We start from the raw sequence: 13,719 nt of genomic DNA on the forward strand, positions 1-13,719 counted from the left end.
CATGCATACATAGCTATCATATGCATGCATCGTATGCATGCTAATATTCTTGTGTTCTCTATATTATAGAGAGGTCATTACATACACCCCCCTTCAGAAAACTTTGTCCCGAAGTTAGAGTTTTTATCTTATATGAATATTTATGATAGCGATTAGTACATTCTTCTTAGGATTGTGTATTGAGGTTAAATTCTTACTTAATGTGAGGGCACTATAAAATTGGTGTTTTGAATACTTTTAGGTTTATAACTTTAATGATCATGTTTTACTTCATCAGGATCCCTAGGCTATCACAAAATCAGCCTATCCTTCCTAATCTCTTCTGCTCCCATCCTATCCGTCCTCTACTGGAGTATGCCATGGCGTCAGTTATACTGACCTAACCATTCATAAACTCTAAGGATGATAGCGTCAACTATACCGACCTGATCCCTAGTAGGCATCTGGCAGTCATCATCACACGTCTAGGGGAGCGTGACTCGCACAGTCCTCCCATGACTCCAGGGTTCGGAGGATAAACAGTGGGCAACACCTCCACCCCTCCCAGTAGAATCAAGGTTAATACCCTATCATGGAATCTCTTTGAGCCTTAATTGTTCTGAAGTTTTTGTCATCACGTGGTCATTTTGGTAACGGATATTATCTGCAATCATAAACACTTGTCCATGCATTTATAAAATGTGCATTAACATATTCAAAAACAAATAGCTTATGTATAATTCATACATGTCAACTACAATATAACATACTTTGCCATATTCTATTCATGTCATTAGCTTTCATATTAAAATGTAATCATTCTTTGATTTCTATCTCATCAATCATATTGATATGCATAAATGAAACAAAATTATAATATCTTAATTCTCAGTTACTCAAATATTTAAACTTTACTTTGATAACTATAATTTAGTAAGATCAATAATATATTCCGTTTTGGTATCCATGTACTAGCGGAATTAAACAGATATTATGTCATTAAAATTCACGTTTACATATGATCATTTCAAAATGGTTCTGAGTCTCTAATTTAAAGTAAAGTAAATATATATAAAACATGGTTTAAAGTTCTTCAAAATTGACACAAGTTGGGGTATTTTTGACATATGATCTCTGTATCTTCCCGAGTAGCTGATCCAGGACTATACTTGTCCCACTGGACCTTGACTTGGTCTACCAGATGATTCCTGAGCTATCGAACCCTACGTTCCAATATACGTAATGGTTCGACTGATATGGTTCCTTTGTCCGATACCTGCAGTTCCTTCCATTGAAGGTTATGAGATCGCTCAGCTATGTAATGCCTTAATACAGATACATGAAATACAATATAAACTTTATGCAAGTGAGGTGGCAGTGCAAGACGATAGGCGACAGGTCCAATGCTTTCCATGACTTTAAATAGTCCAATAAAACGGGGTGATAACTTTGTCCCTTTTCTGAATCGAAATGTATTTTTATTCGGTTTGATGCGGATGAAAACCTGATCCCCTACCTCATACTTCCTATCAGTTTTGTGAGCATCAACATAACTCTTTTGTCTATCATGTGCTTCCTTTAACCGCTGTCTAATTTGTTTTACCTGCTCTTCCATTTCTTGGATTAATTCTGGCCCTACTATCACTCGATCTTCTAACTTGTCCCAACCTAACGGTGCTCTGCAAGGTCTGTCATATAATGCTTCAAAAGGGGGCATTCTGATTGAACTGTGGTAACTGTTATTGTATGCAAATTCGACTAAGAATAAGTACTTTCCCCAGTGTGATTGTTGATCTATAACATACATGCTCAACATATCTTCAAGTACTTGATTTACCCTTTCTGTTTGCCCATCAGTTTCAGAATGATAAGCTGTGCTTAAATTTAATTGAGTTCCTAAGGCTCACTGCATGCAAGTCTAGAATCTTGAAGTAATTCGTGAATCTCTATCTGATATAATCTTCTTAGGTACTTCATGAAATCTGATAATTTCGTTTATGAATACTCGAGCTATGTCAACAACTTCGTAAGTATCTCTTACGAGAATGAAATGGGCGCTTTTCGTTAATTTATCCAGTACTACCAGAATGGCATTGTGTCTTTGAGAAGTAAGAGGTAGCCTAGTGATAAAATCCATAGAAATGATCTCCCATTTGGTCATAGGAATGTCGTGAGGTTGTAAGAAACTCGCTGGATGACAATGATCTACTTTTACTTGTTGACATTCCAAACGTCTTGCAACAAACTGAATGATATCACATTTCATGCCCGACCAGAAGAAAAGTTTCTTGGTATCCGTATACATTTTCTTTACTCCAAGATGTGCACAATATACTGCTCTGTGGGCTTCCTTAAGGATGGTATCTCGAAGATCCCTATTATTAGGAATATACATCCTTCTATGAAATCGTAAGATTCCATCATCTACTAGTTCATATCCTTCAAACTTAGATTCTTTTGGCTTTTTACTATCAAGACTAGATCTTACTTTTAAATATCAGCTATCCTTTATGAGATGTTCTAGTACTCGTTGCCTTAAGTCTACTTCGATAGGTATGAGGGAGAATATCTAGGGACTTCTGCTTAAAGCATCTGCCACTACATTTTCTTTTCCTTTAATATATGATATTCCAAAGTCATATTCACTTAGGAATTCACTCTATCATCTTTGTCTAGCATTTAAGTCTCTTTGGGTGAACAAATATTGAAGACTTTGATGGTCGATTTTAAGCATAAAACTTCGCCCCATTAGATAATGTCTCCAAATCTTTAAAGTTAGTACTACAACGGCTAACTCTAAATCATGAGTAACATAGAGTTCTTCATAAGGCTTTAACTTTCAGGAGACATATGCTATTACTCTTATATTCTGCATTGATACTGCATGTAAAGCCTGTACAGTCATTGTAAAAACAGCAAAGGGTTTCTTAAAATCATCATGAGCCTGTGATAAAATTGCCTGAAATTTTACAAATTTCACTGACAAAATTGATGAGAGCACCTACGTGTATTCCTGCAGTTGATGATGCCTCAAGCTGCTCCTACTTCGGTTACCAAAAGACCGAAACTACCCAGCCAAACTGAGTAGAACCTCGCTACTTAGTCTAGTAAGCTTCTCAGTTGAAGCAGACTGTTCCCCCATGCCCAGAAACCTCAAAACAAGCAAGGCTCAATTGTTCCTGATGATAAACTCTGTGTACAAATTTTCCTCCTGTTTCTCCCCCTTTTCAAAATTGTTCCCTGCTCCCTATATGTTGTTTCTTGGCGGTGGTCGCTCCCTCCACCTGCAACCCACCGCTTCTCCTTATGGTGACACCCTTCCCATGTCACGTGATATATATATTTCTTTTAATGGTATATTGATTTTTGGTTTAATATCCTTTTTGTTTGTTTTTAATATAAAGGTTTAGGTTCATATTAAATACTTTATCTTTAATTTATTGTTATTTTTTTATTAATTTATTAATATTCTAAAATATATAATTATATAACCATATTTTAAGATTAGCTTAATTTTTTAACATCTATCTTTTATAATTATTTTTACGTTATACATTTTAAATTTATATCATTGGTATTTGCCCATTAATCATGACGCATTAAGCAATATGGATGTTGATGGGTGAATATAACTTCTATTTGAAGGAGTGTCATGATATTTAATATTTATAATTAATTCAATATATAAATACCGTCCCAAGCTCCTGCCCATATCGTCAGTGAAGCCCCAGCTCCCACTGTTCAGGTGGTCCAGGCCTCACTCGATGAGACTTTGAAGTTCTCTGAAAGCGCCCTAATCTGCCGATTCAATGGTTTCTGGCTACGGTTGACAGCTCTCCACAGTTGGATCGCGGAGGTATGGAAGCCTCTAATTCCTGATGCAATTAATATCTACCCCTGTGCTAGGGGTTTCTTTATAGTAGATTTTGAAAACCCTGAAAGCAGACAATGTATTCTAGATTCCGGCCCTTGGTTTTGGGAAAAATCAGGCCTATTCATGAGGCCATGGAACCCATCATTCGATCCCTCAACAACAGTCATAACCTCAACACCAGTTTGGGTGAAATTGCCAAACCTACCCTTGCATCTCTAGAATTTCTCTCCACTAAAAGCCATTGGAAATGCAATTGGGAAATTTTACTGCAGGTGCCCAAAGACAGAGGAATATGCCAAAAACACCTATGCACGCATCTGTGTGGAAATGGACTTCAGCATCAAATTCCCAGCTGAAATACACCTAACAAGTAAAGACTATGTGTGGAACCAGAAACTCAATTATGAAAGTGTCCTCTTCAGATGTCGGTCCTGCTTTGAGACAGGCCACCTAGCAAAAAATTGCCCAAAAGCCTCCCAGAAAAATTCTGCAAGAAAAAATCACCACAGATCTACATGGTGGGAAGGAGCACAAAAGGAACACTACACTGTCATCAAAGAAGAATACTCTCGAGAAAACTCTGAATCACAAGAAATCGGGCAAGAAATAAACAACTCTCAAGACAAGCAGGGGGAAAGCCCCGCCCAACAACAAAAGAGTGAACTCGACAACCCCTCAAGTTATGAGGGTTCGAATACCGCACAAAATAAATCTCCATTTAACAGCAAATCAGATCTCCTAGACCAAACTTCTTCTCCGACTATCTTCAAAAGGACGAACACAATAGATCGTGAAGCTAAGACACCAATGTCCCAAGAATCAGAAGAGATGAAGGAGATGCAAGATAAAGAAAGTTGGAAGACCGTAGAGAAAAAAAAGAAAGCTACAACACCAATCTCGCCAAGAAAGACGAGGAGCCAGACAAAATTATAGGTCCGATAGACCAATTTGGTCTCAGTGGACAGTAACCATCATTTTCATCATCATCATCAACTAGTGTGGTGTATGCGATACATGCATACGTCGCTATCATATGCATGCTAATATTCTTGTGTTCTCTATATTATAGATAGGTCGTTACAGAAAGGTTGAAGTTCTTTGATGATATGATGATACGAAAGAAAGAGCTTGTGTGGCTGAGTTGTTGATGGATTTGTACCCTAGTAAAGAAGAAGTTTGGATAAAGAAAAATGTATATCTCCCCAATTGAGAGGGGGGGCATATTGTGACAGCTATAATGAAGAGTTGGAAGAAAGAATAAGATCGGAGAAAGGCTAAAGCACTACAGATGGTTATTCGTGACTGATGAAAACAAGAATTGAATGTCTTGGAAAGTGTTGCGGCCAGATTTGGTGTTGTTGGAGAAGATGAAGAAAGAAATTTCCATCAAGATGTGTTTGGATATTATGACAGCCTACGCAACATCAAAATAGCTGAAGACCCCGAAAGTGACAGCCCCTGCTCTGAGCGTTGCGCCTTGGGTGTACACTTTAGGCGACAAGCACATTCATTTCTTGAATCACCTTCAATTTCATTACTACTATCACTTCTAGAAATCTGATTTTAACCATTACAAATTTATTTTAGGAATTACTTCACTTTTGGTTGTTCATCAACAAGTCAAAAGTAAATTTGTGTTGTATGCTAATCAAAATGATGTTTTAAGCAGGAATATTATGTGAATAACAACACACCTCATCTGGGGACAACCCCCCCGCCATCCCCCCAACCCTCTCCAAAGACTGGAAAACACCAGTCCAAATGAAGAGACTTTCAATCATGACAGGGTTGACTATCTAAAAGTGTCATGCAGGTTTGTGGGCACAGGTTTGTTTGATAATGCCTCCAACTATCCCCAACACATCAAAAGAAGGTTTGTTAACCACAATATTTAAAACAATTTAGAATAACAAAAAAACGCATGCCCTCGACCTCCTCAGCGAAGCCCTCTCTCACTCAGTCTCTCTTGCTATCCCCTCCACACAGTTCAGTTAATATTTTCTTCCCTACGATACCCATCACTTTCTCAATTTAATTCTGTGCATAATGAACATATAAGGCATATGGTCAAATGAAGGACAAAAACTGCATTACGATGTACAAAGTTCAAACTATTTTCTTATTGTACCATAGATTTGTGGATCTTGTGTAGATAAAACTTCAGTCCAACCATAAGGAGAAAACAAACAAATGCACCTTTGCATACCAAATATTAAATTTTATTGTTTTACTTGTTATTTTGTGTTAGACCTGCACACATGAAAACATGGTACACACATATCTACTGCTACTAAGCCAAATGTCATTTTAAGTATTAAGCATCTTAACATTCCAGCTAGCAATATAACTCATTTGGCCACCCATAAAATTCTGGTTAGAAATATGGCATGTGAATTAAACACGAATAAAGCAAAGGAAATGAAAGAGAGCAGAAAGACGAAATCCAATACAAAAAAGGTTACTCGCTACTTACCATCATGAGCTTTATCTGCTGTATCAAGAATTTCTCCAGTCTCAAAACTTAACCATTGTAACATAGAACCATGTGTCACAGCAATGACCTTATCATCTGGTGAGAGGGCCATTCGGTCATAATGCAGCACTAAACCCTTTTCATTTTGCAACGGTATTGGAAACACCTTCAAACACTTGGGATCTTCATCAAGATGGTATCGAACTGCCATCAAGAAATAATTATATACATTTTGGAATTAAATGCCCACAATAAGAACATAACCTATTTTCTAGAAGTCATCCAGAAATAAACATATCTATTTTAGAATTAAATGCCCACAATAAGAACATAACACATTTTTTAGCAGTCAGTCAGCACCAACTTCTTTCTACCAAAAGTGTGGACATGCACATCAGCAACGGCCCTTCAAAATATGAGTGCCTCAGACTAACAATAGAAAAATTCTGCCTCATTAGAAACTTTCCATTATGATGGGAATGAGTATAGAACATCCACTAGTACAAAAAGGATTCTCAAAGAACAATCCACTTTGCAAATGAGCCAAGGCTTGTCCCCGGAAATAACAAACTACAAACTCCATGAGATTCAAAGAATGATAAGGCATTCCCACTAGCATATGAAGAGTTGGTGCCAATTATCCTATCAATATAACCAATGCACACATGACAGGATTCCACACACCTGGACATAGAACAGTACTGTTGGAGTATCAACCTCTGCTATAATTGATAAGAAGTCCTTTATTATAATTTGATAAAGGCAATAGTGACTTTAATATTAATATGTTAGGCATAATTAATAAAGAATTATTAATGAGGTGGTTGGGTTGTACAGAAAACAAAATTATCCAATGAATGACATAAAAAGAGAGGCACCCCCATTGTATCAAATGACTTCACTGTAATAAAATCATATAATTTACATGAGTCCATTTCTAATCATGTCTTCGTCTTTCTTGTGTCCTTAAAAGTTTGGCATGGTATCAAAGTGATTATCACCCCATGCCTAGAGTCAAAATGGGTCTTGTTACCGCTCAAACTAGCAGGTGACCTAAAGAGGATTCCTAATGGGTCAAATGCTAGACCAAGGGCAACAAAATGGAGACTTAGCCCACTGTCACATCAGCTAAGGCTCCCTACGATTTACGAACTTTCACCGATGAGAGGAGACCCGGTGTATATGAGTCACAAATGAAGGATAAATCAACAAGTGGATATAAAGTGACCCAAATAATCCCTTTCCAGAAGAGGGTCAAGAATGGAGCTTGCTTGCTTTCTAAGCAAGGTACAATGTCTTCTAGGAGAAGGATGTGGGGATTTGAGGGCTAGGTTTATGGAATATGACTTGTGAAAGAGTTTCCCAATCCCTAAAATCCTTATTAAAATTTGTATCCCAGATAGTTCTTGAAAATTTGTCTTTTCAAAGGAGTGGGACCAGGTGGACCCAGCCTCGGTCAAGAGGCAAGGATTTAGCAACCAATGATGTTCTTAACCCAGACAAGGAGGGGGAAAGGATCAAAGAAAGAATTTTCACTTAAAGGTGTTGAATTGATCCTATGAGGCACTAGCCTTGGGGATACTAGGGCAAAGTTTGATCTCAAAGCTAGGGCTTGGCTTTTCTCACAACTCCACTGTCGGAATGGCTTCAAAATTGGAGGCCTTGAGGAGACACCAGCGCGCGAGAGGCTACGAGATTGAACTTTTTTGAGGGCTACTTTGTCGGGAAAATGATGCCCTATGTGACCCAACTTGGCTAGACCTAGAAAAAGGTGAAAAGGAGTTGATTTTTGGGTGACCACCTCATGGTAGATCAGTGCCTTACTCTTCGGAGAATGGAGTCTAGGCTAAATATGAATGAGGACCTTGTTTCTTAGTCAAGGAGGCCTTAAGACTACCTCGCTAGCCTTCTAGGGCAAAGGGAAGCAACCTTCCAGCTTTTATACTTCGACTTGCGAAAAGGTTATGGCTTGTCAAGATGAATTTGTTTATAGAATTATCCCTAGGAGGTTTCATTCAAAATTACATGGCCCATACAATGAGAGATACTATATACAAACAAAATTCCACAATTTAAGCAGTAAATGCATGTAGCAATTAGCCCTAAAAATAGCAAAAATTCCAATCCAATGTATATGACCAAGTAAAACAAGAATAGCATTAAAAGCATGTACTTACATGTAATAGAACATATCCAACCATCCACAATTTGACAATAGAAAAGCTCCAAGATAAAATAAACCAAACCCAAACATCAAATTCATCCATAAAGCTCCAATTCTTCCTCCAAGAAAAAGTGTGAAATTCTCAAGAGAGAGAAGAGATTCAATCCAAAGTGATGATGAGCAAATGAACTCATCTCACTTGTATTTATACACTAATGAGGAGTTTGAATTAGTCTCCTAGGCCTACATAAGCCCCAAAAATAAAATAATGTGCTAATAATCTAACTTTTGGAGACAAACCCACCAAACTAGCTCACAAATGAAATAATAAGCATCTTAAGAGGTCAGATGATGAATAATACATGTCATAGGGCCCTCCAAGTGGCCTAATGAGGTCCATAGGTGCCATAATGAAGAATAGGACCCTCAAAAGTGATGGACAAGGGGTTGGCCCCTTGTTCTCCAAACAATAAACCTGTGGTGCTCCCAGTGGGTGTGGGGGCACAATAATAACCTCATGGGTCTCCAAATGAGTCGAAGATGCCTGTAGATCATCTGCAAGGGCTTTGATGATGGTGTAGGTGATGCCACATCATCCTACAAGTCCTAGGTCAGCTGCTAAGTGTATGGTACATCTGTGGGGCCGGCTGGGCAAAGGTGAACCAAGTGCATCTTCCTCGTCCAATAGGTGAATCTCGAGCAATCTCTAAACATCCTCGGGGATCCATGGAGTGTTGTCTACTGTTGTGGAGGCCCATGGCTCTCAACACACACCCTACATGTGCCAATGCAACCTTCTAGAGGATTAAGACCTCGTATAGGGAGACCAAACCCAAGATGGAGACCATCTGCAATCCTGCATAAGATCCAATGTGTCCCCTAGCCTTCCAGTATAACAAGTCATTAGAGAAATCGAGTAAATGAACTTACCAACCATAGACCACAAGTGGGTACTTCATAATGGCCTGGCCTGCCCTTCCCTAATGGTTTTCAGGATGTGCCAATGTCTCCTAAACTCCAAATGGCATTAACCAAGTATCATATTAGGTGGTTTCTACCTCTAAAGGGGATAATATGTTCAAGGTACATCCTTTAAAAGGTGGCAATATGTGATAGATAGGTGAATGATGTAGGGGATGAGAAGGGGCAGCCCTAGGCCACATGCTAAAGTGCAAGGGTAGCTAATAAAATGGAAGCACACACTTGGGTTTATAATGTACAGGAGGGAGAAATCATGGTACATGAGGTGCCCTGGCATTGATTTTTCCACCATTCTTTATGTTGGAAAATGTAACTATGTTCAGTGTTCAGTAATGTACTTGAGTCATCATTTAATGTACTTGTCAAAAGAATAAAGAAAAATAATTATTATTATTATTATCGTGACTTATTAAAGTATGGGTTTCATGCTTTGGTCACCATGTTTTAGGTCAAAGTCCCCATTAATAACTTCTAGGATTTATTCTGAGTCAATAGAATCATTGTACTTTTAAAGAGACCCTTCTTGGGCTTTTAAATCATGTAAAAAAGTTTAGTATTGAGTCAAATATGATTTATGTATCCTCCACATCAAGTCGGCCTAAAGACCCTAAATCGACCCACAAGAAGCCTATAAATACAAGTTCATCGAAGTCATTTGGAGCATCATCTCTCAAGCTAGTTCGATATCTCAAGAGTAGCTAGAGAAGTGTGAAGTCTGTTGCTAGGAAGCCAAAAGAAGTGCGAGTTTGGGGAAGTCTAAGGAGAGGAATAAAATCGAAATTTTGGTGCCCCTCTCTCTCTATGTTTCTTGCTCTGGATTGGGAGATCGAAGTCTTCCAAGTTTTGTTGTTGCCGGAAGCTGCCTGTTGACAGAAGTTGTTGCCTAGTCGGAGTCATTGGAAGGGATCGAAGAACTGGAAGGTTGACTTGGTGTGGAGGGAAGGTCTGTTCATGGTCTAGGGTGAAGAGTCTCAAAGGATACTATTGAAAGGAAAAATAATCTTGACTAGGTTTTCTCCTTGAGGGGGGTTTTGCCCTGGCATAGTGCCTATATCTTGTGCCTTTTGTTTTGTGATCTTCATACATACATAATATGGTAATTGTTTGATGAAAGATAAGATAATAAAGAATTAAAAGAAGTCAACACACTCACAAGTAATTATCAAGAAAGGAGAATCAAACCTTAATATAACTACTTTTATTTTCCAACATGGTATCGGAGCTAAGGTCAGGAAGAGCCGGAGATCACTTTGTTGGCATGGATTCTCCCCTCTATGATGAGCTACATAAGAATGGCTATCAACACTGCTAGAAGTTGGATCAAGAAGGTCAATTACTACTTGTTCAACAAGGTCAAAAGTCAAGGATTCTTGGTTGCTCTTATAGGTTCTCTTACTGATGACAATGCATGGATCATTGATAGTGGAGCATGGAAACACATGACAGGTGAAAGTAAACAACTTCATACACTATCAAAGGAGCCATCTTCTCATGCAGTGGAATTGGGTGACAACAAAAGCTATGTTGTTAGAGGCCTGGGATCAACATCGTTGAAGCTGGATAATGGATCGAAGTTGCATCTCAACAACATTCTATATGTTTCAGGTTTGAAAAAGAATTTGCTTTCTATTAGAAGATAAAGGGGAAAGAATTGGTTTTGTTGATGGGGAAAAGTCTCTAGCTAGGGTTATCGGAGCTCGTGAAGGAAGTCTTTACAGGGTCATTACACCACCTCCTTAAGCTTTGGTTCATACGGAAATAAGTCCCATTGAACTATGGCATAGGAGGTATGGTCATCTACATTATAAGGTCATCCCTACTCTTAGTCAACTCCTAATATGAAGTTGGATCATGAAGGCAAGCGATGCTATTTGGGAAACATACAAGAAGGCCATTTCACAATAGTGAAACTAAGTCTAAAGAGATATTAGACCTCATCCATTATGATGTCTGTGAGCCCATGTCTGACAAATCACTTGGAGGTCATCTCTACTATGTGACATTTATTGATAACCATCCTAGAAAGACATGGCTCTACCTTCTCAAAACAAAAGATGAAGTATTTGATAAGTTCAAGGAGTTTAGGGCTGAAGTGGAAATGCTAACCGAAAGAAAGATAAAAACTCAGAGGTGTGGCAATCGTGGGCAATACACTTCCAAGGAATTGATTGCATATTGTAAGTAAACAGGTATTAAGAGGGAGCTCATTATTCTCTATTATTCTGAACAAAATGGATCGGTTGAAAGGAAGAATAGGTCAATTGAAAAAGGCATTCGAACTATGCTCCTTGATCAAGATCTACCAAAGTTCTTATGGGGAGAAGCAGCTATGACAGTTGTATACATTCAAAATAGAAGTCCTCATAAGAGTCTTGATAATACAACACCCAAAGAAGTATTCACAGGAAAGAAGTCGAGTGTGGATCACCTCTGAATCTTTGGAAGTCCAACATATATTCATGTTCTGAAAGACATCTGCTATATTCTCAAGGAGTATGAAAGAGGACCTCTCAAGACAAGGTTTGTCAAAGAACAAAGGTATGCTTTAAAACATCAATTTATTTTGTTTATTCATTTGACAATCTATTACTAACATTGTTGTGTCTAGCTATATTGAATCATAGTGATTCTTGTTTTGGGTGATTCATCACTTGATAAATCTACCCACCCCCACTCATATTCTTAATTGATTTTGTAGAACCCTAGACAGGTTCTTGAAAACCTTAACCTCAAGGTATGCTAATGTGAATGACTGAAACCCTAAATTGCTTAGTGTTATTGAGAAATACTATTTGACGTTTTTGTTGATAATGTCATGTTTGGGATTTTGGTATGATTAAGAACACCTAACTTGTTAGGATTGAATAATAAAGCCTAACATCCCAGACCTTTGAAATATTGGTAATGTTGGGTTTGCTAAGTTTCTATATTGAAACCCTAATTCATTAGGGTTTGATGGTATGTGCAAGCAAGACCCTTATAATGTCTTAGAAATTATTTCCTTGGTATAAGTGTGTTTGTCTGATCAAACCCCGGTCTAATCAAGTTTGTTGTGAAGTTGGGTTTGACTAACACATGATATGAAATGCCTATGCATGATGATGAAGTCCTAGATGTATGAGTTCACCTGTTTGTTAGTGTTCATGAATCCTTGGGTTTGGAAACAAGCCCTAGTCAAAGTTTGTCTTTCTAAAATGATATTATTTGTGAAATTCTAAGATTTTGGAGTTAAACCTTAGTAGAAGTGAAAATCTTTGATGAATGGTGACAATATGATAATTTGATATTTGTGTAAGATTGTTGAAATCTAAGTTTCAGTTGGGATTGATGTTTGGTTGAAAATCTAGGTTTTGCAACTAACCCTAGTGGAAGTTGGTCATGTTAATGACTAAGTTGTGATTGGTTTTAATTGATTATTTTGTATGAAATCTAGGATTTGTATGAAACCCTAGCTAAAAGTCTAACATATGAATTTTGAAAAATTGTTAGATGCTTTGTAGATTTATATTTCTTTGAATTGTTTCTAAGGTTTGCTATATGTTGTAGTAAGGTATGTCATACCTTTGGAAGAAACATTGAAACCCTAGATGTAACGAAAGTTGTTATGATGTAGTCTAGGGTTTATGACAAAGTCCCCAACAAGATGTTGAAGAGTATATGTCTCTTGTTTGTAATTAAGTCCGGGTATTTTATATGTATAAAGTTGAAATACTTTTGTGATTCTGATATGGCTAACTTCATGCTTCTATAGATTTGGTTGTAATTGCTACGTTGTGCAGGTACACAATCTTCAATTTGGTGAAGATGCTCGTTGATAAGCATGATGAAGATTATAGTAACTCTGATGAGATGGTTGGAAGCCACGAAAGATTCTCTGATGATGAAAAGAAGAAGTAGAACTCCCTAAGTTAAGAGGGAGTTTGGATGGAATCTCCCTAGGATAAAAGGATGGTTGAAAATATTCCTTGTATAGAATGATTAGATCCTCTTTGTTTAAGAGGGAGTAACAGAGATGATTCTTTGCTTCACGTGTCATGCACTAGACCAAGAATAACAGTCGTAAGTTTTAGTGAAGGCCATGTGTAGGAGAAGGAAATTGGAGAATGCATTTGAGGTGTTGCTAAAAGAAGGAAGCAGGATCTGATTGAAGAACATGTTGTTGCATATGAAGAAGGAAAGAAAAATGTATGATTGAGGAATATTCTGTCAAAGATTCAGTTGATAGCCCAACTATGGAAAGTTGAGAAG

The 13,719-nt window shown here is 37.8% G+C and overlaps 1 protein-coding gene across 1 annotated transcript in view; it reads right to left on the reverse strand.

The window, feature by feature from the left end:
* The window catches only part of LOC149198939 (Transducin/WD40 repeat-like superfamily protein), a 376,837-nt gene that overhangs the window by 86,183 nt on the left and 276,935 nt on the right, over nt 1-13,719 (reverse strand). The window contains exon 8 of the mRNA XM_089402230.1: nt 6,327-6,530. Within this exon, the coding sequence (XP_089258356.1) occupies nt 6,327-6,530 (204 nt within the window). The remainder of the gene's footprint in view (nt 1-6,326; nt 6,531-13,719) is intronic.

Source organism: Pinus tabuliformis, chromosome 2_1 (assembly GCF_031772625.1).
Source record: "Pinus tabuliformis cultivar Carrire ecotype Pingquan chromosome 2_1, CPIR1, whole genome shotgun sequence".
NCBI lineage: Eukaryota > Viridiplantae > Streptophyta > Pinopsida > Pinales > Pinaceae > Pinus > Pinus tabuliformis.